This window comes from Jatropha curcas, chromosome 2 (genome assembly GCF_041381405.1).
Source record: "Jatropha curcas cultivar XTBG-Jc1 chromosome 2, XTBG_Jcur_1.0, whole genome shotgun sequence".
Classification (NCBI taxonomy): Eukaryota; Viridiplantae; Streptophyta; class Magnoliopsida; order Malpighiales; family Euphorbiaceae; genus Jatropha; species Jatropha curcas.
The window spans coordinates 17,075,488-17,100,961 of NC_143152.1; the positions used below are offsets into that span (position 1 = coordinate 17,075,488).

Sequence of the window (25,474 nt, forward strand, 5' to 3'; positions counted from 1 at the left end):
GTAACAAAAACCTCCAGCACCACCCTAACTACAAACCTTGCTAAGGTATCCCACCCCATTTCTTCCATCAACATGCGAAGGTTTTCCCTGATTCTCAATCAAATTAAGGAGTTCTTCATTAATTTTTCTCGATGGAATAATAATCCTTGCGCTCTTTGGTCTGTCGAACGTTTTCAGAGGATTTGGCACAGGAACTATAGGCATACCAGGTGAAATTGGGTCATTTATGTGTTTATATGTCACTGGTTCTACTGAAACTCGTTTCCTCGGTGCCATTATTGGGGGTATGAAGCTTTTGTGTTTTGGGGTTGAACATTGGTAGTTCTCTAAGTGTTGGCAAAGTTTGGCGAGAGAGGAGTGATTTCGTTGCATGGGATTGTTTATAAAACATGCAAAAAGTGCTTTTCATGGCTTATATGACAAGTGTGGGATGAGTTATTCTTCTGTGATTGACATGTGTTATTCTCATCTCTTCTTATGTCGACAACTCAACTCCCTAAACAGGTTATTTGGCTAGTCTAGTGGTCTAAGCGATCTCCTGAGTGACAAATGTGTGTTGAGTAAGTGAGTGCTTAAAGTTGCATACCTAGAGTTAGGCGTGCGCGTTAGTCTTGCTTTTCTCCATTTAGGCAATCTCTTGCCTTGGCCTTTTGGTTGAGGTAGTCGATCTCCTACCTCTTGGTAGGTGGTCGCTTGCCTTGGCTCCTTGGCTGAGGTAGGCGATCTCATGGGTGTGCTTTAGTTCCCTCTTAGGCGATGGCCTAAAGTCTAATTTTAGGGGACTAGGCTCTCGCCTAGCTTGCTGCTAAAATGCATACATATATATTATTTTATTTTATTTTATATTATTTTTTGTGTTTTATAATTAGTATATTTGGTGAACTTAATATAAGAATATACATGTATATATATTCCTACTGATAAAAATTTATAATATTAGAAGATAAAAAATAAAAATGCTAACTATATATAATTACTAATTACCTTTTTATATTTTTAATACTTATAAAAAAATATTTATATACTAATATATATATTAACTAGGGATAGGGTATTAACCTGGATTGATGAGGTTCCACCCGCTTACGTCAGGCAGGTTCTCTCCAGTTAGATAGAGTTTGAGTCTCTGGCGGTTCACTTTGAATGTTTCGAATTTCTTGCTCCAAATTTCTACTGTGCCATGCAGATGGACTTTGATCACCTTATAAAGCCCAGACCAGCGGGAATTTATTTTCCCTGGGAATAGTCTGAGTCAGGAATTAAATAGCAGTACTTGGTCTCCTTCTTTAATCTCCCTTTTCAAAATATTTTTGGCATGCCAACGTCTAGTCTGCTCTTTATAAATTCTTGCATTCTTGTAGGTGTCAAGTCGTATTTCTTCTGATTCTTCTATCTACAGTAGTCTCTATTCGGATGCTTTCCTCAAGTCGAAATTTAGAGTTTTGATAGCCCAAAACGCTTTGTGTTCCAAATCCACTAGAGTCTTAATGGAATCATTCCGATCGGTGTTTTGAAAGCTGTATGGTAAGCCCATAGAGTATTATCTAATCTTAAAGATTAGTCCTTTATAGAATTATTTACTATTTTTTCCAGAATGGCCTTTAATTCACGATTGGAGATTTTGACTTGCCCGTTCGTCTGAGGATGATAAGGAGCGACTATATGGTGAGTGATTCTGTATCTTTTTAGCAGAATCTCCAAAGATCGATTGTAGAAGTGTGATCCTCCATCACTGATAAGAGCTCTGGGTGTATCGAATCTGGTGAGGATGTACTTCTTCAGAAATTTGACAACTATATATTGAAACATTTGTTGGTGCTGCTATTGCTTCGACCCATTTAGATACATAGTCCACTGCGACTAGAATGTATCTATCGTTGAACGATGTGGGAAGGGTCCTATAAAGTCAATGCCCCAAATTTCGAATAGTTCTACTTCTTGAATTTTTTTTTATGGCTTCTCATTTCTTTTGGATATATTTCCCGTTCTTTGGCATTTGTCGCAAGTGGTGATGAATTGCTTCACATCTTTAAAAAGATTAGGCCAAAAGAATCCAACCTGTAGGATTTTCGCAGCTGGTTTTGCAGTACCGAAGTGTCCTCCATATGGTGAAGAATGGCACTAAAAGATAGTGTGTAGCACTTCATCTTCTGGTAGATAACTACGAATGATTCTGTTCAAACATCACTTGTAAAGGAGTGATTCATACCAATAGTAATTCCTTACCTCTCTTAGAAAGCATCTTCTTTCGTCAAAAGTGAGGTGATGAGGAATTATTTACTTTCTAGATAGTTGGTGTAGTCTACGAACCATGGTGCTCTTATTTCTTAGATAGCAAAGATTGCTCTCCTAGAAATGAATCATGAATTGTCACCAAGGGGTCATCTTCGATATCTCCTTCTCTTCTGATTTTGGATAGATGGTCTGCTACCACATTCTCTGTTCCTTTCTTGTCTTTGATTTCATAGTCGAATTATTGTAGCAGTAGGACCCATCTAATAAATCATAGCTTCGCATCCTCCTTCTAGTTTAAGTATTTGATCGCCGCATGACCTGTATATATGGTAACTTTTGATCCAAATAGATAGTCTCGAAATTTATCTAAAGCCTATACTACAACTCGAAATTCCTTTTCTGTGGTGGTGCAATTGGCTTGTGTCTCGTCTAGTGTCCAACTAGCATAGTAGATGGTGTATGCTTCTTATCTTTCCTTTGCCCAAGTATAGCTCCAATGGCTGCATCACTTGCATTGCACATCAATTCAAAAGGAAGTGACCAGTCCGGTGGCGTTATTACTAGTATAGATATTAGTGCCTTCTTTAACCTATAAAATGAGTTCATACAGTCACCGTTAAAGAGAAAGGGAACATCTTTACCTAACAAGTGGCACAATGGCTTTGATATTTTTGAGAAGTCCTTCATGAATCTTCGATAGAATCCATCATGTACTAGGAAGCTTCTGATTTCTTTTACGGATGACAGTGGTGGTAGATTTTCTATCACCTCTAGTTTGGCTTGGTCAACTTCTGATAGCCTCGCAAAGCGGGCAAATCTTGTTATGTTATTTTTATATAAATTGCATGAATGCATGATTGTTTTTGTATATTTTACGTTTGTTCGTGTTGTTTTGTTTCAAAGTAATTTTCAGGAACACAGTTGGAGCAAAGATTTGTTTTATACAAAAATAAGGCCAAAACAAGTTAAAAAAATGGAAGAAATCCTTGATTCAGCCCTCGCGCCGCGAAGCAAGTCGCAACAAAGAAAAACGCCCAAGTCACGAGCGCTACCAGAGGTCACGCGCGCAACCTACACCCAGAAAAGGCAAGTCGCGAGTGCGACATTCACATACGCGGGCGTGAAAAGCAGGCCTGAGAGTCAAACGTATTTGGAGCAGAAGTCGCGAGCGCGCCTTCCATCTGCACGGGCGTGAGAAACACTCTTGAGAGTCAGAAGGTTTGCCAGCACAAGTCGCGAGCGCGACATACATATGCGCGAGCGCGAAAAGCACTTTTGAGAGGCAGAGACACTTGGAGCAGAAGTCGCGAGCGCGACCTTTACAAGAGCGAGCGCGAGTCGAGATTTCCAGGAGACGTAATTGCTGCCTTTTCATTACAAAATCATATCTTTCCATGCAAGGGTCGGGACTCTTCCCAAGAGAAGTCACCTCAAGCACCTTTTGGCCAACCAATCACTACCAAAACCACCATCGCTCTCCTCCTCTATAAATAGCAATCAAAGTGAAGCAAAAAGAAGAGACAGACATAGAGATTCATAGTAAAAGTTAGATTCAGAAACAGAAACACTTAGATTGTATTAGGAGTACTTAGAGCAAGTTGACGAGAGTCACTTATTATTGATTATGCCAAGAACATCAAGAAGTTCCTCAAGGTGTGACGCCCTCCGGAGGCTTGAGTTAGATTACTTCTTTCTCTTGTTTTATAGACTTGTTGTATGTTGTTCTTCATAACTCTTCTATGCAAAGCAACAATTTTAATTGGTAGTATTCAATAAAAATTCCTTAAGTTATCTTTTGATCTTTGTTTAATCAAAGTTACTAGATTATATTCTCAGAAGGAAATATTTTAGTAAAGATCAAAGAGATTTAATTCATTGAGTTGAATTTACATATGCATATTTCACTTATTTCTGTTGAAATTAAATCTGTCTTATTGAAATAATCAAAGAATAAGAATTAGGTTTAATATTTAACAAGGTAAGGTTTTTATTATAGGTAGAAATACATATAATAGATAGTATAATTCTATACTGAGAGGTTGAATTAGACCCTACCATATGTAATTAAAGAATTCTTTATTGTATGTTACAAGCTTTTGCACAGAAAGGGAAAATGTTGTGCATGATTAATTATTCTAAGTATCTTACTACACACTTATCTCTAGAGTTAATTAAACATTAGATTTAGCATAAATAGAAATTAATCACTTTTGTATCCTTATTTCTGTAAACACATCTTTAAGAATAAAGTAGCAAGTGAACTCAACCTGTTCCTCGTGGGATCGATCTTTTATTACTACGTTACGATCCGTATACTTGTGGGAACTCAAAAGAGACGCAACAAGTTTTTGGCGTCGTTGCCGGGGAACGGTGTTCTGTCATTTAACGAAATATTCTTATATGTGATTTGCAGTTTATTTTAATTAAGATACTTGCTTGTTTTGATTCAAATTTTTGCAGGAACACATAATTCACGCATCTCATATGCCAAGTACCAGATCTTCAAACAGTGAATTAGAGGATTATCAGCCTGAGATTGAACAATTCCTTTCACAACAAAAGAAGAAGAAGAAAAGAAGAAATTGCAGAATCATGGGTGATGGAAATACGCCACAGAGGTTGATGGACTATGTCACTCCCAGTTTAAACGGTTCACAAAAAGGAGTAGTACGTCCACCGGTAAATGCTAACCAGTTTGAGATTAATCCTGCTCTATTACAGATGATACAAAATAGTGTTCAATTTTATGGATTAACGAATGAAGATCCTAACTCGCATATAGCCAGTTTCCTTGAGATCTGTGATACATTTAAAATGAATTCAGTACCAGCAGATGCTATTAAGTTACGGTTATTTCCTTTCACATTGAAAGATAAGGCAAAAGCTTGGTTGAATTCATTACCACCAAATTCTATCACTACCTGGGAACAACTAGCCCAAGCCTTCCTGTCTAAATACTTCCCACTAGCAAAAACCGCTAGGCTTATCAAAGAAATAACCTCGTTTACCCAACATGAAAATGAATCCCTATACGAGGCATGGGATCACTATAAAGAACTCCAACGAGTTTGCCCACACCATGGCCTTCCCCAAAATATATTGATTCAAACTTTCTACAATGGGGTAACACCTTCTACAAGAGTAAGTATAGATGCTATGGCAGGGGGATCATTAATGAAGAAGACTACCAATGATGCAATTGAGTTACTAGAAGAGATGGCCAATAATAATAGCATATGGCCAACCGAAAGGGCTCAGGTAAATCATTCTACTACTAATAATGAGTCTTCATCTTCGTCAAAGAATTCGGTAAAGAAAGTGCATGAATTAGACCCTTTAACTATGTTGCAAGCACAGATTTATGCTTTGTCTTATAAAATTGATAACTTAAACATAAGTAAATCAACATCTCTTATTTGTGACAATTGTGGTCAAAATGGGCATGTGTCAAATGAATGTAATTATAAGCATCTGGTTATGGAGGAACAAGTGAATTATGTCCAAGGACAAGTTCGCGGTCCATATTCAAATACTTAGAATGCTGAAAATTGTAATTATCATCATTCTTTTTGGAGAAACCATGATAATCAAGATAGGGGAAATCAGGGTAGTCAATCTCAAGATAGACTAGGACAATTCACTAATAAAATTGATAAATTTCTGGAAGGAATTAACCAAAAGATGAGTAGTCAAGATGATAGTTTTAAATGGTTAGAATCAAAGTTTGACAAGTTATTCAAAAATCATTCATCATCCATACATAACTTGGAGGTTCAAGTAGGGCAGCTTGCAAATGCTATTTCCTCACGTGAAGTGGGAAATCTTCCTAGTAATACAGAAAAGAATCCTAGGGAGAATGTGAGTGCCATTGCCTTACGAAGTGGAAAAATAGTAGATAAAATAGTTCCTTCGGGTATTGATGCTAATGTTTTGAATAATGCAACTGTGGAGCCGGTTTGTGAACCGAGCATTGAAGTAAATAGTGCAGGATCAAGAGAACAAGAAAAAGGAAAGGATAAGGAGAAGGACAATGTTAAAGCTTATCAAGATAGGCCACCTTTTCCGCAAAGGCTCAAGAAGCAAGAGCAAGATAAGCAGTTCTTAAATTTTATTGATAAACTGAAAAATTTGCATATCAACATGTCACTCATGGAAGCTATCACACAAATTCCAAACTATGGTAAGTTCCTTAAAGAATTGATCTCGAAGAAACGTAGTTGGGAAGATGTATCAACAGTCACCCTGACTGAGGATTGTAGTTCCATAATCTCAAGTCAGTTACCTACTGAACTCAAAGATCCAGGGAGTTTCATTATACCATGCAAATTAGGTAAAGTAGATTTTCCTAGATGCCTTTGTGACTTAGGAACAAGTATTAATTTGATGCCATTATCTCTCTTTAAGAAACTGGGATTAGAAGATGAAGTTAAGAGAACTAATATGGTTTTACAACTTGCTGACCAAACTATTAAAAGACCCTATGGTATCATTGAGGATGTACTTGTTAAGGTTGACAAATTTATTTTTCCAACTGATTTTGTCATACTTAACTTTGTTTATGATAAAAATTATCCTCTTATTTTAGGAAGACCATTTATGAACATAGGGAGGGCATTAATTGATGTTTCAGAAGGAAAATTAGTCCTTAGGATAGGCGATGATGTTATTGAATTCCATATAGACAAAGCTATGAAGTATCCTATGGATGAAGGAAATTGCATAAGAATTGACATAGTTGATGCATGCATACAAGAAATGTTTACCCTGGAAGATAATGAAAAATTTGAGGAAGAAAATGTCAATATTGAAGAAGAGGAGTTTATAAATTTAAGACCTGAAATATTGCTTAGGGAGCATGAACCTTTGCCACCATCAATTGAAAGTCCACCAATAGTAGACCTTAAAGAGTTACCAAGTCATTTACGATATGCTTTCTTAGGTAAAGATCACACACTTCCTATAATTATTTCTAACAAATTAACTGTAGATCAAGAGAATGATTTGTTAAAACTTGTTAGAAATAGGATTAAGAGTATAGGATGGCAAATTTCTGACCTTAAAGGGATAAGTCCAAATCGAGTCATGCATTACATCAATCTTGAAGATGGACATATACCTAAGGCAGAAAGACAAAGAAGACTTAATCCTAATATGAAAGAAGTAGTGAAGAAAGAGATTATCAAATTGTTAGATGCAGGAATAATATACCCAATTTCAGATAGCCAATGGGTGAGTCCAATTCAATGTGTGCCTAAAAAGGGAGGAATGACTGTAGTAAAAAAGGAAAATGGTGAACTAATCCCTACTAGGACCACTACAGGTTGGAGGGTATGTATTGATTATAGAAAACCCAATTCAGCTACAAGAAAAGATCATTTTCCATTACCATTCATAGATCAAATGTTAGAAAGAATTGCTGGTCATGCTTTCTATTGTTTTCTCGATGGATATTCTGGATATTTTCAGATTTATATCTTTCCGAATGACCAAGAGAAAACCACATTTACTTGTCCATTTGGTACATTTGCATATAGATGCATGCCTTTTGGATTATACAATGCACCTGCAACATTTCAACGTTGCATGACTGTGATTTTTAATGACCATATAGAGGAAATTATGGATGTCTTCATGGATGACTTTTCTGTTTATGGTGATTCATTTGAAGGTTGTTTGAAAAATTTAGATCTTGTATTGTCAAGATGTGAAAGTGCTAACTTGGTTTTGAATTGGGAGAAATGCCACTTTATGGTTGATGAGGGAATTGTTTTAGGGCACAAAATAAGTAAGGAAGGAATCCAGACAGATAGGGCAAAGATAGAAACCATAGAAAAATTACCTCCTCCTACTACGGTTATAGGTATAAGATCTTTTCTAGGTCATGCAGGGTTTTATAGGAGGTTTATAAAAAACTTTTCTATCATTGCTAAACCTCTAACCAACTTACTTGTTAAAGATGCATCTTTTGATTTTTCTGCAGAATGTTTGAAAGCTTTTAATACTTTAAAGAATGCATTAATAAGTGCACCTATTATGGCAAAACCCAATTGGGGATTACCATTTGAAATAATGTGTGATGCTAGTGATGTTGCTGTTGGGTGTGTTTTAGGCCAACGACATGAGAAAAAATTGCATGTGATATACTATGCTAGCCATGTTCTAACTAGTACTCAAATGAATTATACAACTACTGAGAAGGAAATGTTGGATGTGGTATATGCATGTGATAAATTCAGATCATATTTGTTAGGAGCCAAAGTCATAATCTATACTGATCATTCTGTATTGAAATACCTATTTGCTAAAAAAGATGCAAAACCACGTCTTATTCGATGGGTGTTATTATTGCAAGAATTTGACATTGAAATTAAGGACAAGAAGGGTTCTCAAAATTTAGTTGCTGATCATTTATCATGTTTGGAAAATGAAGAAGGACCAATAGGAGAATCTACAATTATAAATGAAAATTTTCCAGATGAGAATTTAATGTTAGTACAACATGTTCACACACCTTGGTATGCTGACATTGCAAATTTTCTAGCTTCTAACATAATACCTCCAGATATGACTTATGCACAAAAGAAGAAGTTCTATGCAGATGCTAAAAATTTCTTACGGGATGAACCATTCTTGTTTAAGATATGTATGGATGGTATGATTAGAAGGTGTGTAAGGGAAACAGAAATACAAGATATACTTTTACATTGTCACTCTAGTCCATATGGAGGGCATCATGGAGCAAATAGAACGGCTTCAAAAGTTTTGGAAAGTGGTTTTTATTGGCCTACCCTATTTCAAGATGCACGCATATTTGTCTCTCATTGTGACAGGTGTCAAAAGGTTGGCAACATAAGTCGAAAAGATGAAATGCCTCTATCCAACATACTGGAGGTAGAAATATTCGATGTATGGGGGATCGACTTTATGGGACCATTTCCTACTTCACAAGGTAAAAGTTATATCTTAATACCTGTTGACTATGTTTCCAAATGGGTTGAAGCACAAGCTTGTGTCACAAACAACGCCAATACAGTGGTCAAATTCTTAAAAGCACTATTTACCAGATTTGGGGTTCCAAGAGCAATCATAAGTGACGGAGGTACGCACTTTTGAAATAGATCATTTGAAAGCCTTTTGAGAAAATATGGAGTACACCACAAGGTATCTACCCCGTATCATCCACAAACTAGTGGTCAAGTGGAAATTTCAAACCGTGAGCTTAAGTGGATTTTGGAAAAAACTGTCAATTCATCACGAAAGGATTGGTCACTTAAACTCGATGATGCACTTTGTGCATATAGAACGGCATTTAAGACACCAATTGGGATGTCTCCATACCGTTTAATTTATGGAAAAGCATGTCATCTACCCCTAGAATTAGAGTATAAGGCATACTGGGCAATAAAGTCTTTAAATTTTGATTTAAGCAAGGCTGGCTACAAAAGGAAACTTCAGTTAAATGAACTTGATGAGATCAGATTATTAGCATATGAAAATGCCAAGTTGTATAAGGAAAGAACTAAGAAATGACATGATAATCAGATTCGAATCAAATCATTTAAAGAAGGAGACAAAGTGTTATTATTTAATTCAAGACTACGCCTATTTCCTGGAAAATTGAAGTCCAGATGGAGTGGACCATTTGAGGTAATCAAAATTTCAAATCATGGAGCATTAGAATTGAAGAATCTATCTAATGGTTCCATATTTGTGGTCAATGGACAGAGGTGTAAGCTTTATTTGGGTACTAAAATTAATGACCCACCGCAGGTAACATTTTGAATCAAATAGGTATATACAATTTCAATAACTACTTAATATACTTTGTTTATTATAACTTATTATTTGATTATTTGTTTTTATCAGTTATAAGTAAAAAAAAAAAAGGAGGAAACTCATCAAAAATCAAGTATGCAGGGAATTTATTTTGCAGGAAACCAAACTCGCGAGCGCGAATAAAGAAGGTGCGAGCGCGAATGTTGCAAAAAAGAGACAAAAGCTTTTTAAACAAACTCGCGATCGCGACATTCATCTGCGTGAGCGCGAGTTCTCTGCAAAACAAGTCAATAGCGTTGAGATCCACTTCCGCGATCGCGATCACAGCAAGCACGGGCACGATTAGGGCACAACAAAGGACAGAAGCACAGAGACAACCATTCGCGAGTGCGACTTTCAGACGCGATCGCGACTCTAGAAAAATTACTGGCGCGATTCCACAAATTTTTGGCGCAACTTCCCAACGGTCAGAAATTCTCAACTGCCCTCTCACATTCAAATCAATTCTTCTCCTTCCCAAGGCATTCAAACCTGCAAAAACTGTAAATAACCTTTCAAATCCAATCAAAACCCTTCCTTTTCAACTTCCCCATTAACTACTCAACCCTATCTTTCCCTAAATTCATATATAAAAGATTTTCCATTCCCTTCTTTACAAACCCCCAAACTTCATCAGTGAAAAACTAATTCCCAGCAACCCTCTTTTTTGCATATCTTGAATGAAATATCTCCATCTACACTCACACCATGCCATTCAAGCAAAAAGCCAAGAAGAACAAGGAAGGATCTTCCTCCTCTGCACCAGCACGAAGGGATTTGGCCACCAGGTATAAGGCTCCTTTCCCCATATATACTATGGAGGAAGGAGAACGCTACACCCGCCTTGCCAAGTGCAATTTCACAGGTATGTATCTTCTTGACCAAACCTTTTTACAGACTACTGGAATTTTAGAGAAAGTGCAGGAATATTTGAAAACTCTAAATTTTGAAATATTTAGTCAATTACAAATTCCTGAGAATGATAAATTAAGTTTAGAGTTATTGACTACCATTGATTGGGTAGATGATACTGAAATGGCCATCAAATTTAGAGTGGATGGAGAGGAATTAACTGTGGACTATGATAAAATGCACCAATGGTTAGGATTCCCCAAAAATGGATGTGCTTCTAAACCGAAAGGTTGGAATGCATCTTCCGTTTAGGAAATACTAATGGGTCAATCAACTTTTACTCCTCGAAATGCTGGAAATAAATGGATTAAGGATGAAAGTATTTTATACCTGCATAAGTACTTGTGTTATGCTTTGTTTGGACGAGTGGAAGCCTCCAAAGTCCAAACAAGAGACTTGTTTGTGTTGGAATGTATTTTGCAAGGAAAACGAGTAGACGTTGCAGGAATGGTGCTCGATACAATATACAACGCCTCTCGTCATCAAGGCAAAGTTGCTTTAGGAGTCGGTAGTATGGCACCTATCTTGGCATATGTTGCTCGAATGCCTATTCCACCTTATCAACCCCAACCTACAGACACTTTTCGGAATATGGATGGCGCATTCTTGAAAAAGACAGGTTTAATTGAGGAAGTGAAAACTGGCAGCACAGTAAATTATCGTTGGAAGCCATGGGAAAGAAGAGTCGGGCACAGCGATCGCGATGAAGGAACATCTGAAGCACAAAGGCAAAGACAGCGGAAAGGCAAAGCACCAGTCACCTCATCTTCTAACGCAGAAGAAGAAGAAGATGAAGTCGCTGTATGGAAGCAAGTGTTGGGTAAAGTGGAAGCTTTACAGCAATCGCAGGAAACCTTGCAAGTTACTGTTTTTGACATGGGACAAAAACTGTATACAATCTAGAAAAACCACGAACGGATGGAACGGAAGTGGATGAAATATTTCCACCACCAAAATATCGAATTCACTCTGTCGCCTCCAGGTTCTCTGGAGGCCTAAGGTTTTTCTGTCCCTCTTTAGTTTTTATTTTATTTTCATTATTGTTGTGTGTTTATGCATGTGATGTGTGTTCTCTTTGCATTTCTCCTCCCACAATGAGGACATTGTGTCTTTTAAGTGTGGGGGAGACTTACATTTCATTATCTCAGTTCATTTCATATATATATATATATATATATATATATATATAAGTGTGACAATTAAAAAAGTCGACTTCTTTGCCTTAGTTCAATGTTTTAGTCTCTAAATGTTGATTTGTTTGTATTTTGCTTGTTGAAATAGAAGTCTTGAATAATGTACCATGATTAAAGAGATTAAAATGCCTATATGAATTTAAGTATTAATATATTAGATATGACATATTAAAATTTTCAAATAGCACATTTTAATCTTTAGTTAATTATCTAGACATTATCTTTTGTTTTAGAGAAGCCTGAATCCTAACTTGAATGAAGAATAGGAAGAAAATGAAAATTAAATACTTGTATGTTTCAAGTCAATAAAGGATGAAGGTATGTTCAAGAGAGAAAAATATACGATAGAGGGAATAACGGAAAATCCGTTTTAAAAGCAAAGTGGTATGGAGCATAAAATGCAACCACTTATCATTTACATTCCCACATACCTTGAATAAAAATGATAGCACAAGAAAAATGATAGCAAAAGAAAAAATTGTGGTATGGAGCATAAAATGCAACCACAAAAGAAAAAGAAAAAAGAAAAAAGAAAAAAGAAAATAATAAAGCAATGAAGTGGTATGGAGCATAAAATGCAACCACAAAAGAAAAAGAAAAAAGAAAAAAGAAAATAATAAAGCAATGAAGTGGTATGGAGCATAAAATGCAACCACTTAGTGAGATAGAAATAAGACTACCTAAAAATGCCTTGAGATAAGAAACAATACATGTATGCTATCTAAAGTACTTCCTATTCTTTGCATTCTAAGGATGGAGAATTGCCTATCTCATACCTTAAAATGACTAGATTTCTTATACTTTAGATTTTTATTTGCTATATTGAAATTTTTACATGTCATATTCATTCACACTACTTGGTTCATAAAATACATAAATCTCTTATCTTTGGTAGATTACTTAAGAAGTCTAAATCAATGAATAAAAACAAACATGATCAACATGAAGTTCAAAAAGAAGGATAAATATTTTGCTTAGGGACAAGCAAAGAGCTAAGTGTGGGGGAATTGATAGCCTCGCAAAGCGGGCAAATCTTGTTATGTTATTTTTATATAAATTGCATGAATGCATGATTGCTTTTGTATATTTTACGTTTGTTCGTGTTGTTTTGTTTCAAAGTAATTTTCAGGAACATAGTTGGAGCAAAGATTTGTTTTATACAAAAATAGGGCCAAAACAAGTTAAAAAAAATGGAAGAAATCCTTGATCTAGCCCTCGCGCCGCGAAGCAAGTCGCAACAAAGAAAAATGCCCAAGTCGTGAGTGCTACCAGAGGTGTCGCGCACAACCTACACCCAGAAAAGGCAAGTCGCGAGCGCAACATTCACATACGCGGGCGCGAAAAGCAGGCCTAAGAGTCAGACGCATTTGGAGCAGAAATCGCGAGCGCGCCTTCCATCTGCACGAGCGCGAGAAACACTCCTGAGAGTCAGAAGGTTTGCCAGCACAAGTCGCGAGCGCGACATACATATGTGCGAGCGCGAAAAGCACTTTTGAGAGGCAGAGACACTTGGAGCAGAAGTAGCGAGCATGACCTTTACAAGCGCGAGCGCGAGTCGAGATTTCCAGGAGACGTAATTGCTACCTTTTCATCAGAAAATCATATCTTTCCATGCAAGGGTCGGGACTCTTCCCAAGAGAAGTCACCTCAAGCACCTTTTGGCCAACCAATCATTACCAAAACCACCATCGCTCTCCTCCTCTATAAATAGCAATCAAAGTGAAGCAAAAAGAAGAGACAGACATAGAGATTCATAGTAAAAGTTAGATTCAGAAACAGAAACACTTAGATTGTATTAGGAGAAGTGTGTTAGTAGTACTTAGAGCAAGTTGACGAGAGTCACTTGTTATTGATTGTGCCAAGAACATCAAGAAGTTCCTCGAGGTGTGACGCCCTCCGGAGGCTTGAGTTAGATTACTTCTTTCTCTTGTTTTATAGACTTGTTGTATGTTGTTCTTCATAACTCTTCTATGCAAAGCAACAATTTTAATTGGTAGTATTCAATAAAAATTCCTTAAGTTATCTTTTGATCTTTGTTTAATCAAAGTTACTAGTTTATATTCTCAAAAGGAAATATTTTAGTAAAGATCAAAGAGATTTAATTCATTGAGTTGAATTTACATATGCATATTTCACTTATTTCTGTTGAAATTAAATCTGTCTTATTGAAATAATCAAAGAATAAGAATTAGGTTTAATATTTAACAAGGTAAGGTTTTTATTATAAGTAGAAATACATATAATAGATAGTATAATTCTATACTGAGAGGTTGAATTATACCCTACCATATGTAATTAAAGAATTCTTTGTTGTATGTTACAAGCTTTTGCACAGAAAGGGAAAATCCTGTGTATGATTAATTATTCTAAGTATCTTACTACACACTTATCTCTAGAGTTAATTAAATATTAGATTTAGCATAAATAGAAATTAATCACTTCTGTATCCTTATTTCTGTAAACACATCTTTAAGAATAAAGTAGCAAGTGAACTCAACCCGTTCCTCGTGGGATCGATCTTTTATTACTACGTTGCGATCCGTATACTTGCGGGAACTCAAAAGAGATGCAACAACTTCTATACCTCGCTTCGAAATAATGTGTTCGAGAACAACTCCTTCTTGTACCATAAATGGCACTTTTCCCAATTTAGCATAAGGTTTTCTAAACAAGCTTCAAACGTTAAGCCATAAATAGAAAATATCCATAAATACTTCCATGCATTCTTCAAGAAAATCAGAAAAATAGTCATCATACATCTTTGAAAGGTAGCTAGTGCATTACACAATCCAGATGGCATATGTCTAAATGCATAAGTACCATAGGGACAAGTAAATGTGGTCTTTTCTTAATCTTGAGGGTGAATGCAAATTTGATAAAAATCCTAAAAAATCCATCAGGAAAACAAAAATAGGAATTACCAGCTAGTCTTTCTAAAATTTAATCAATAAAAGGTAAAGGAAAATAATCCTTCTGAGTGTCTTTGTTTAATTTTCTATAATCAATGGACATTTGCCATCCTATCACAACTCTAGTGGCTAGGGTTGTGTCATCTTCTCTTTTAACTACAATGATTACTCCCTTTTTAGGCACTACATGAATTGGACTGACCCATTGACTGTCGAGAATAAATGATACATACGTCTAACAATTTAGTTATTTCCTTTTTAACTGCTTCTTTAAGATTTGGGTTCAGTTTTCTTTGTGGCTCAATTGAAGGTTTAAATCCATCTTCAAATAAAATTCTATGCATGCAAATTGATGAACTTATACCTTTTATACTTTTACTATTATATCCTAGGATATTCTTATGCATTTAAGCAAATGCAATAATTTTTCTACTTGATCAACATTTAAAAAAGAAGTAATTATCATAGGGTAAGTATCATTAAGACCGAGAAATGCATACCTTAGTTCCTTAGGTAAGCGTTTCAGTTCAACCTTTTGTATGATCTCTGCAGTTAGTGGTGTGTTTGGATCTCCTATTGATAAGTCATCAGGTGGAGGGTCTATTTTTATCTGCTCAGGATCTTCCTCTTCATCATTATAAATAGTTGGAATGAACTTGTTGAGGGGTCCTTACAGATTTCCTTACTAATTATCTCCTTTAAAATTTCATCCACGATGTCAATTCTGAAATATTCTGCATTTTGCATTGGCTGCTTCATCACATCAAGCAGGTTGAAGACTATCTCATCTTCTCCTACCTTTAAGGTGAGTCTTCCTTCTTTGATGTCTATAAGAGCTCCAGCAGTTGCTAGGAAAGGTTGGCCCAAAAGGATGAATGTTTGTGTATCCTCTTCCATCTCCAATACCAAGAAGTCCCCTAGAATAAAGAATTTGCCAATTTTGAGTGGAACATCTTCTATAATTTCGCTTGGATATTGAATAGATTAATCAGCTAGTTGTAGGACAACTCGGGTCAGTATGAGCTCTCCAATGTTCAGTCTGTTGAAGATAGATAATGGCATCAGGCTAACTCCGGCTCCTAGATCATATAAGGCTTTATCGATCTTTATTGCTCCAACTTCACATGGAATTGTTGACCATGATTTCAACACCAGGCTCTAAACAAATTTCGCTACAGTTTCAACGGCGTGAGAATCAGCTCAATCGGACGTTGTTTTGGGTCCGAACGGACTCCTAGAAGCTCGAAAACCTTAAAATCAAAGACTAGTGGCAGGACAGTAATTTGCTCTGATTAGTGTCGACCAGCTCCTGGACGGCACCGATCAGCCCTTGATCGATACCGACTGGGTTAGTACTGAGCTCCTCGATCGGTACTGAATCAGGGCATATAGGTACCGTTTTCAAGGTGGTTGGTACCACCGTGTTTTTGTCCAGCAACCCCCTTGGCATATAAATATGGTCCTTCCCCCCTCATTTCAAGCACCTCTTGTTGCTTGATTGAGCACTTCTCAAGCATCAACGACTCACACTCTCCCTCGAATGATTCTAGTGCAATATAGTCCAACCTTGCTCTTCTTCCTTAGTTGAGTTTAAGGCACAACTTGGAACTTAAAAGTCGATCCTTTCAACTTTTATTAACACTTTGGTCTTCCTTGGTTCAAATCTACTAGTTAATTAATTTATTATTAATTAATTTAAGAATTAATTAATAATACATTAATTAACAATATTATAAGATTACAATAGGGTCCTCGTGTCCAACCTTTGCTTAAATTGGAGGAAGACTCGACCTCTTTGGTCATTAACCACTGTGGAGCTTCGCAACCACATGCTTGCACCGCCCTACCTCTCAACCCCGCGACCTAGGGTATAATCACTTAAACCCAATCTTTGTTAATTAAGCCTGGTTCGTTTGGCACCTCATCAACTATCAAGGTCGGTCCTTCCTGCACATTGTATGCTTTAAGCTCGGCCTGTCCGGTAAAACTAATAAAATCAATTTTCAACTAAAACTCGGTCTGCTTGGCACACCTTCAAGCCCACTCCCCGAGTGGTACCTTTAAAACCCTACCATCCTAACCGATGGTAGAACTTTAAGCCCCTTGATCCTCATACAAACGAGGTAGGAAGATATACCTATGGATTTCAGCCTAGGTAGCAGGCCCCCAACCAAATTGACTAGTTAGGATCTAGGGAAATGTGTTGCACGACCTAGAATCTTTGATACACGAGGCTAAAGTTGGGCTCCCTTCTGAATTACTCACCTTTCATTTATTATTTTTAATATACTATATTTCTGATATTGTCATGCATTATTAGTATGTCCATGCATTGATAAACTGACATTCATATGCAAAACACTATTTTGATTTCTCAATTATAACTCGAACAGTTGATTCATTTCCAAAGAAGCCGAAAATCTAGTCCTGAACCCAATGATTCGAGGCTAGTGCATTTTATCTTGAAAGGCAAACTGAAAATGGAGTCCATCATGGAAATTTTTCCTTAATATTTTTTCTAAAAATAAAAAGAAATTAAGGTGGCGACTCTATCACACCACACACAGTCAAAGCCCTCTAAAGAGCCAACCCGACATCACTTAAACGCTAAAACAAGCCGTAATATGATAATCTGTTAATCTGACTAACAAAAAAGGAACCATAAGGAGTTCCTACTAGTTTTCATGACGAACCGACCAATAGGCCTGATTGGACCAAAAAGGAATCCGTCATCTAGACCTCCTTTCTCTCGGTGCTTCGGTTGGGGGCATACAGCTAGCGACTCCACTGAGGACTTAAACATTTTTTTCAAACTAAAAAATGTAGCAAGAGGACTTTGTCAATTAAGCTCGGTTTGTCTTGCACTTTATCAACTGCTAAGCTCGGTCCGTCCGACACACAACATGCTTTAAAGCGCAGTCCATCTGGTAAAACCATCAGGACTAGTTTTCAACTAAAAGCCTGGTCCGTTCGGCACCCTGTAAGCCCACTCCTCGAGTGGCACCTTCAAAACTCTACCATCCTAATCAATGGTAGAACTTCATGCGCCCAGATCCTCATACAAACGAGGTACGAAGCCATATCTATAGATTTCAGCTTAGGAAGCGGGCCCCCAACCAAACTGACCGGTCGAAATTTAGGGAAATCTGTCACTCGACCTAGAATCCTCAATAAAAGAGGTTAGAATTGAGCTCCTGTGAACCCCTCCCCAAAATATCATGCAAACAAATGCATGTGACTAAGGGTAGAAATGCACGTGAATGTATGAGTCGCCACCTTGTTTAATTATTTTAGGGTAAACTAGGAAAAACCCTAAGTGACTCTAAATTTAATTAACCTAATTACTAGATTAATTAACCCAATGTCTAAGGCACAATCTTCGAACCCGAGGTGGATCCCGAGACTATGTCATGTTGATGAACTAACCAAAGAATGCATGCTTTGCAAGGTAAAAGGTGTAATTGGACCAATGAAATGTTTAAGTGATTTCGACTTGCCGCTCGGGGTTTAATCCCAAACGTGCCTACGTACTTCCGTTTGAATGGAAGATCAAAGTCAACGTAGTTCGGTAGGCCTCTTTTAGAGGGCTTTGAATGGGTATGCTTTATGCATGGGTGTGTGTATGCTTCTTGCATTTTTTTTAGGCATTTTGCCTGAAAATTGATTGATTTGATTAGGCATTTGTTGCCAAAAAATGTTGATTTAAGGCTTTTAGCCAAAAAGATTGATTTAAGGCAACTTATTTGCCAAAAGTTGATATTTGAAGGCTTTTAGCCAAAATTTTGATTTAAGCGATTTGTCGCTAAGAAAATGATTAATCTACTTATAGGCAATTTATTTGCCGAAAGTGATCAATTGAATTGCAATGTAGGCAATTTATTGCCAAGAAAAACGTGTTTAATTAAGGCCTTTTAGCCACAATTATTGATTAATTGGACTTAAGCCGGATTTGTTCGACATAAAAGCGATTATACCATAGCTATTAATTAACTAGGTATTTTAAGCCAATATTGTTGAATTTAGGCTTTAATACCACGATTATTGATTAACCGGGCATTTAGCCTAAATTATTTAATTGAGGCAGTTTATTTGCCTAATGATTGACGTGAATGCATTTATGCAGTTGTAGAATAATTAGGAGTAGAAGAGAAGCATGCATGAAGTGCTAAAATTAAATAGCCAGAGTTTAGTTCATGTACCTGATTTAATCGTCGACTGCTTCTTAACTCCAGGTTAAGCTCCTCGTTAAGGTAATATTAATTAATTTAAATTTAGTGACCACTTAACAAAGCAAGAAAGCAATAAAGCTAAACTAAAATGCAGAAAAGCAGTAAAGAATCGCAAGGAGCGTAGGGGAGAAGGAGCGTCCGTCAACACAGACTGAGTGAGTTGAAAGGTCACACCGGGGCCGTATTTATAGGCCAAAACGGACTGTTTCGGCGGCCTGGGCCGTCAGGGCTCGGCGGCCCTAGCCACCGAGGCCGGTGGTTCTGCTACTTTTCATTCCGGAGGTTTTTCCGGGAGTTTCGGACCTCCAAAAAATATTTCGGAACTAGTTCTACGATCCTCGCGACGTCCCGGACGTTTTAAGTACCATATTGGCATACTTCCGGTAAATTTCCAAAATGGCCTCCGGTCCGGCCGGACTGTTTGCGGTCCGGCCAGATTGTTTGCAGTCCGGAAAAACTGGCTTTTGAGCCTCAAAATTTGAGTATTCACAGCTCCCCTTGAAATTACACTTAATGCACTATATTTTTTATATTGCCATGCATTATTAGTATATTCATGCATCGATAAACTGACATTCATGCAAAACATTGATTTGATATATTTATCCATACTTTTTTCCTTTCTCCAAATTTAATTTCATCTCTGTGATTTATAATCAATGTTTATAAAGATGAGATCATTAAATATACTTAGGCTTTAAGAACCAAAATAATAGTAACCCTTATGTACAAGCATTCCATAGTATACTATATCACAACACATTCCAGAAAACTTGTTTCAAGACTAAGTCAGCTATGTCAAACCTTTCTTTGAAAGCTTAACACAATCGAAGGAATTTAAAGTTAGTTATCATAAAATCTTATAAAATGTCATAATACAAAAAAATAAAATAATAGCATGCTTGTTAAAGTTTTATCATATCCTTTCAAAACCATATTTCAATGGAAATTTCAGATAACTCAAAGGATTTGAGAAGTAAATATGATGTTTTCAAACATTTAAACATGAACTTTTCCTTTAAAATTTTGTTCAAATATTATCTAACAGTGGCATGTCAGTTAGATTGGGGTTTAGAGCATTTTAATAAAATGATTCCAACCCTTAACTGCTTTCATAACATAACCATAATATGTTTTCTATTCCCTACCATAACACTATGCGTTCCTCAAATACTGTTTCTGCATCCATTATTGTCTGACTTACTCTTAATCCAACATTCTTTATTTACTCTAAATATTCACCTCAATTTAAAAATCTACAACAAATTGCTTAAGTTCTGACCTTAAAATTACCACTATTAATATATTTATAACACACCAAAATCTCTTTTAGTAAATAATGCAGAGCACAATTGCAAATGCTCTAAACTTTTTACTATAATTGATCGTCCAATTCTTAATTCTTAAGTATTAAGAAAAAATGCAGAGCACAATGGCAAATGCTCTAAAAACAGCGCGCACAAAACTTAAAATCGTGAGCCTAAGTGAGCTCAAGATAAAATGAATTATAGAACTTAAAATCAAAGGCCTTGAGAAAAGACAATTTTATTTTCCTTTATTTGGAAAGACAAAATTTTAGAAGAAAGAAAATGTTATTATTAAAATTGACGCTTATGTCATCACTTAAATAATGGAGTATTTAAGAAATGTTTAAAGTTTGTTAATTAAATTGGGGGTATTTGAATAATTTAATAAAAATGAATGAAATTTTTACATTCCTCCTTTATTTTCTCTCCAAATTGCAAAGATTTAGAACATATGAGTTTGGAAAAAAAAAAAAAAATACTTTCATCCAAACAAAAGGTTAAAAAATGTATAGGTAATTATAGTTCAAATTCTCATTTTTCAACACACAACAAGACATTATTGATATTTAACTTTATAAAAAATCACTTATGATTCGCACATGAGTGATAACTATATTGTGATCCAAATAGCATTATCCATTTATTTATTTATTTTTCTTTTGAGTCTTATTTATTTGCCATACATGTCAAGCTCTTATAAGAAAATAATAAAATTATTTATTTATATAAAAATTCACCAATTGAATTTGCACCAAATCAACTCAGGCCCTCTCTCTAGTATATAATAATGGACTGGAGGATAGACGCCAAAGGCTCAAGTATCTAATGCAACTATACATTTTATATTAAAAATAGAAAGACAGACAGACGACGCGTGAAGATGAAAGACGCCGAACAACGCGGCTTGACAGTCAAAACCTTCAAAATAAATAAATAAAGACTCGTTTATATATATATATACACACTAATTAATTATGTAATTCATAAATTTTGATAAAAATTATTACCTCTTCCACCATAATTTATCCTTACTTGACTTCTAAAAAGTAAAATATGAAAAAAATTATGACACTAAATAAGTATCACATTTTTATTATTTGTTAATTTTTGAGATCTATCCATTTCTTATTTATAAAGTATTATTTTTATGGAATAAATGACTAGAAAAAGTATAATATTATATATGCGTTATCGAATAATAATAATAATAAAGGAATAATTAAATAACTAAATATTATAAATATCTAATCATAAATTAGGATGACTAAATTATTTTTTAAATAAAAATAGTTTAATATTAATATTTCAATTGAAATTGATAAATGGAATAGTTAATTACCTCTAGGATGCATAATTCCATATAAGTTGGTTTACAATATTTTTTATCCACAAATAAAAATCATTTTGAAAATATTAATAGTAATTATAAACTTTTTATCAATTTTACACTTATATATATTAAACAGGTTAATTATTAATCATGTGAGATAAATTATAATTTAATTTATATTAATAAAATTTTTATTGTAATCTAAAAAAGTTAATTGTTTTGTTTTTTGGTTTTAACTATTCAGTGTCCCAACACTCTCGAGTATCTAAATGAACTCTATATTCTTAACTCGAATTTGAAACCCCTAATTAAGAGAGAAAGAATTTCTACCATCCCATCTTATTTGTGTGGATAAATTAATTGTTTTTGTTAATAACTTAGAAAAAATCTTAATATTCATGTATAGAGTGAGTATATACATAAAATTTGAAAAAAGAAAAGGGTACACGAGAGTATCAGTAGTCGAAAATAACCAAAGCGAAACCATGGTTTAAGTCAGATTAGTCTAGTTTAAGAAAAGGGTAATCTCCGTACGATAAAGCTGACGCGTGTTCCCCCTAACAACGCGGTTTCTTCCTCCTCCCCTAGTCTCCACCGCCCTATTTAATCTATTTCTCTATCCTCTCGTTCACTCCCTCTCCTTCTTTTACTTCATTTCTCTCTTCCTTGGGGTTCAAAGCGCTCTCTCTTTCTCTCTCTCTGTCTCTGGGGTTACTCACTGGTCAAGTTCCAAGTCAACTCCCTTTCTCTTTCTCTTGCTCTTGTATACCTTAACAAGATGCTCTGATATCTTATTTATCTGTCTATTCAGCCTTAGTTTCCACTAACTTGTTAATTTGTCAAGTAATTACATAATTAATGGAGAACTTGGCCAGTTTGGAACCATTCCTCTTCAGAACTTTTCAGGACTCATGGATTTCTGAAGCCTATGCTCGCGACACCGAAACTCTAACTAAAGCCCTCCAGAAATCACTCTTTTCCGATAACAACCTTATCTGCTCCGATACACAACACCCTCCTACCACTCCTACCGCTTCTAACGTTTCGGGGTCGGACCCTGAAACGGTTGCTCCTCCCAAGCGTCAGCGAAACGGGATCCCTGCTACTTCTGGCAAAGTCTCGAAACGCAAGTCTCGCGCGTCCAAGCGTTCTCAGACTACGTTTATAACTGCGGATCCGGCGAATTTCAGGCAGATGGTGCAACAGGTTACTGGTGTGAGATTCGGTAACGCCCAGTTGCCACCTGTCCCTGTGCTCAAGCCTGAGCCACAGAGACCTGGTACCCGCCTCCATGCAGCTGCCGGATGCTTGCCCACTCTCGATACATCTGCGTTTTTGCTGGATCATCATCAACAGCCACAAATGGTCGTGAGCGTCACGCCTGGTTCCGGGTCTGGGACTGGGTCAGGGTCTGGGCCTGGGCCGGCCACTGTTTCTTTTCCCCAGCCCGTTGTTGCTGATGGCGGGCCTACTGCTGGGCTAGACTATGACACTTTTTCCAGCTTTCCCACTCTAGAGTCATGGAAAGTTATGTAATTTTTTTAGCTTTTTTTGCCTTTTTTTTTTTTTTTTTTTTTTGGTGGGGGGGTACTTATGGATATTTTTTTTTTTCCCTAAATTATATTAGAGAGGCTTATGCAGTGGAGGATTTGTGTTTGGATCTGTTTATATTTTAGTGGGGGCCTTTGTTTGGGTTAGTTCTTTTCTTGTTTATTAAGTAATAACTTAATATAGTTTCTTTGTTGTGTATTTTCATTTCATCGTGTTAATGAATACTAACATTTTTCAAAAAGGAATATAACCTTTTACATGTTGAAGTTATGGGATTTAAAAATTGATAAAAAAAAAAATAAAGTGATAAAGAAGAAATTAAAAAATTGAAAAATTTGTTTGATTTTGAAAAAGTTGACCTGTACATGTCATGTAGAGCAAAATATACGTTTTGGATAGGCGTTGGATTATAGTGATGAATGATAGTAAGAGAATTTATTGTGATGATTTTGATGGGTTGAAGAAAGTGGTGAATACGCTACACCTGGCTGTACGAATTAAGACGAAGAGTTTCTCTTCCCAATCTCACAGTCACACAATGGAGACGGACAGTACTGTGTTGTTGGGGTTGGTTTCGTTTACTATTCTTCTCTCTCTCTCTCTCTCTCTCTCTCTCTCATTATTGCGTCAGCATTACATGTATACTGACTTCATTGCTTCCCCCCTTCACTGCACTTTCCTATTACTTTTTGTATTTCATTTTCTCACGCCTTACTGTCATATCCCGTCCTATTTACTTATTATTCTAAAATATTTACAAAATTTTTAAATTTAAATATGTAAATAATTATTTTTTTTATAATAAATTCTATAATTACGTTTTGAATGAAAGATTTTTAATATCTTAATGAATTATTAAGAGTAAAAAATAACAAAATAATTTTTATTGACTAAATTCTTTATATGCGTGTTTTGTCAAATCATAAAAATATAATGAGACAGAGAATATTTCTTAATACAAATTAACTTCAAATTTACAATGTATCAACTCTATAATCATATTAATTTTCCAAGTTAAAATGAATATGTTATTCATAATAAATATTATAATATAAAAATTTATTTATAATAAATTAAGATTTTAATTAAAATTTTTTTAATTATGTCTCATGCAAAATGCTATGTAAATTCTCTCTTATCTATTGGAGGTAGAAAGAATTGAAATAATATCATAAATTATATAACAAGAAGAATTAAAATAATATCGTAAATTATACAACAAGTGATAATTCTTCCAATTTAATAAAACTTAGTGGTATGACAAAAAGGACTATATTATGTTTCTTAGGAAAAGCTTTATTTAGATTGTTATCATATTTTATATATTACTTATTCAAACTCTAATACTTCGCTTCGTGTACATGAATTGAAAACGTGGAATTTAATTGTAAATTAATTTTAGTAGAATTCATTTGTAAATGAATTTAATTGAATTCCATATAATTATGTATGGAACAAATTTAATTGAAAATTCATTTGCTTTTGTTTCATAAAATATCATTAAAATAGTAATTTTATAAAAATAAATAATAAATACCAATTATATTTATGTTATGCTACGTAATTTTTTATATTTTTATTAAAATAAATATATAAAATAACAATAATATTAATGAAATTATTGCATTTAATTTGGTGATAAATGGACATTTAACTTGAATCTTTCTCTTCTTGATAGTAAATGACATGCTAAAAAAATATTAAAATAAAAGATAAAAAATAATAAGAAAACTATTTTTTGAAAAGATAATTTTTTTAAAAAATAAATTTTTAAAAATAAATTTGGTCAAATTTGATAAAATAAATAAGTTATATAAGTAAAATAATTGAAAAATTAACTTTGTAGAAGGAAAAATGTAGTTTTGTCATAAAAGTTGGGTTGCTTATGTCACGACCCAAAACTATGGGTTGCACCGGTACTAGGGCCTAGCTAAGCTTAAGGCCCCGAGGCCCATAGTAAGCCTAACTCAAATGTATGTTTTGGTTCATTTTG

At 35.2% G+C, this 25,474-nt stretch overlaps 2 protein-coding genes and 1 non-coding gene across 3 annotated transcripts; 2 read left to right on the top strand and 1 right to left on the bottom strand.

The window, feature by feature from the left end:
• Positions 1-4,719: 4,719 nt before the first annotated feature.
• LOC149498307 (uncharacterized) lies at positions 4,720-9,765 on the top strand. The gene is made up of 6 exons (XM_089717295.1): positions 4,720-5,544; positions 5,773-7,555; positions 7,847-8,095; positions 8,216-8,650; positions 8,777-9,334; positions 9,386-9,765. Exons 1-6 carry the CDS (start codon positions 4,720-4,722, stop codon positions 9,763-9,765), a joined length of 4,230 nt encoding a protein of 1,409 aa, XP_089573421.1.
• Positions 5,215-5,321, bottom strand: LOC149498308 (small nucleolar RNA R71). Its single transcript, XR_016319845.1, has one exon. It is a non-coding gene; the product is annotated as a small nucleolar RNA R71 (small nucleolar RNA).
• Positions 9,766-22,546: 12,781 nt separating the features above from the next.
• Positions 22,547-23,685, top strand: LOC105634375 (calmodulin-binding protein 25). The gene has a single exon (XM_012217223.4). The coding sequence runs from the start codon at positions 22,789-22,791 to the stop codon at positions 23,464-23,466; it is 678 nt and encodes a 225-aa protein (XP_012072613.1). The 5' UTR covers positions 22,547-22,788; the 3' UTR covers positions 23,467-23,685.
• The last annotated feature ends 1,789 nt before the right edge of the window (positions 23,686-25,474 follow it).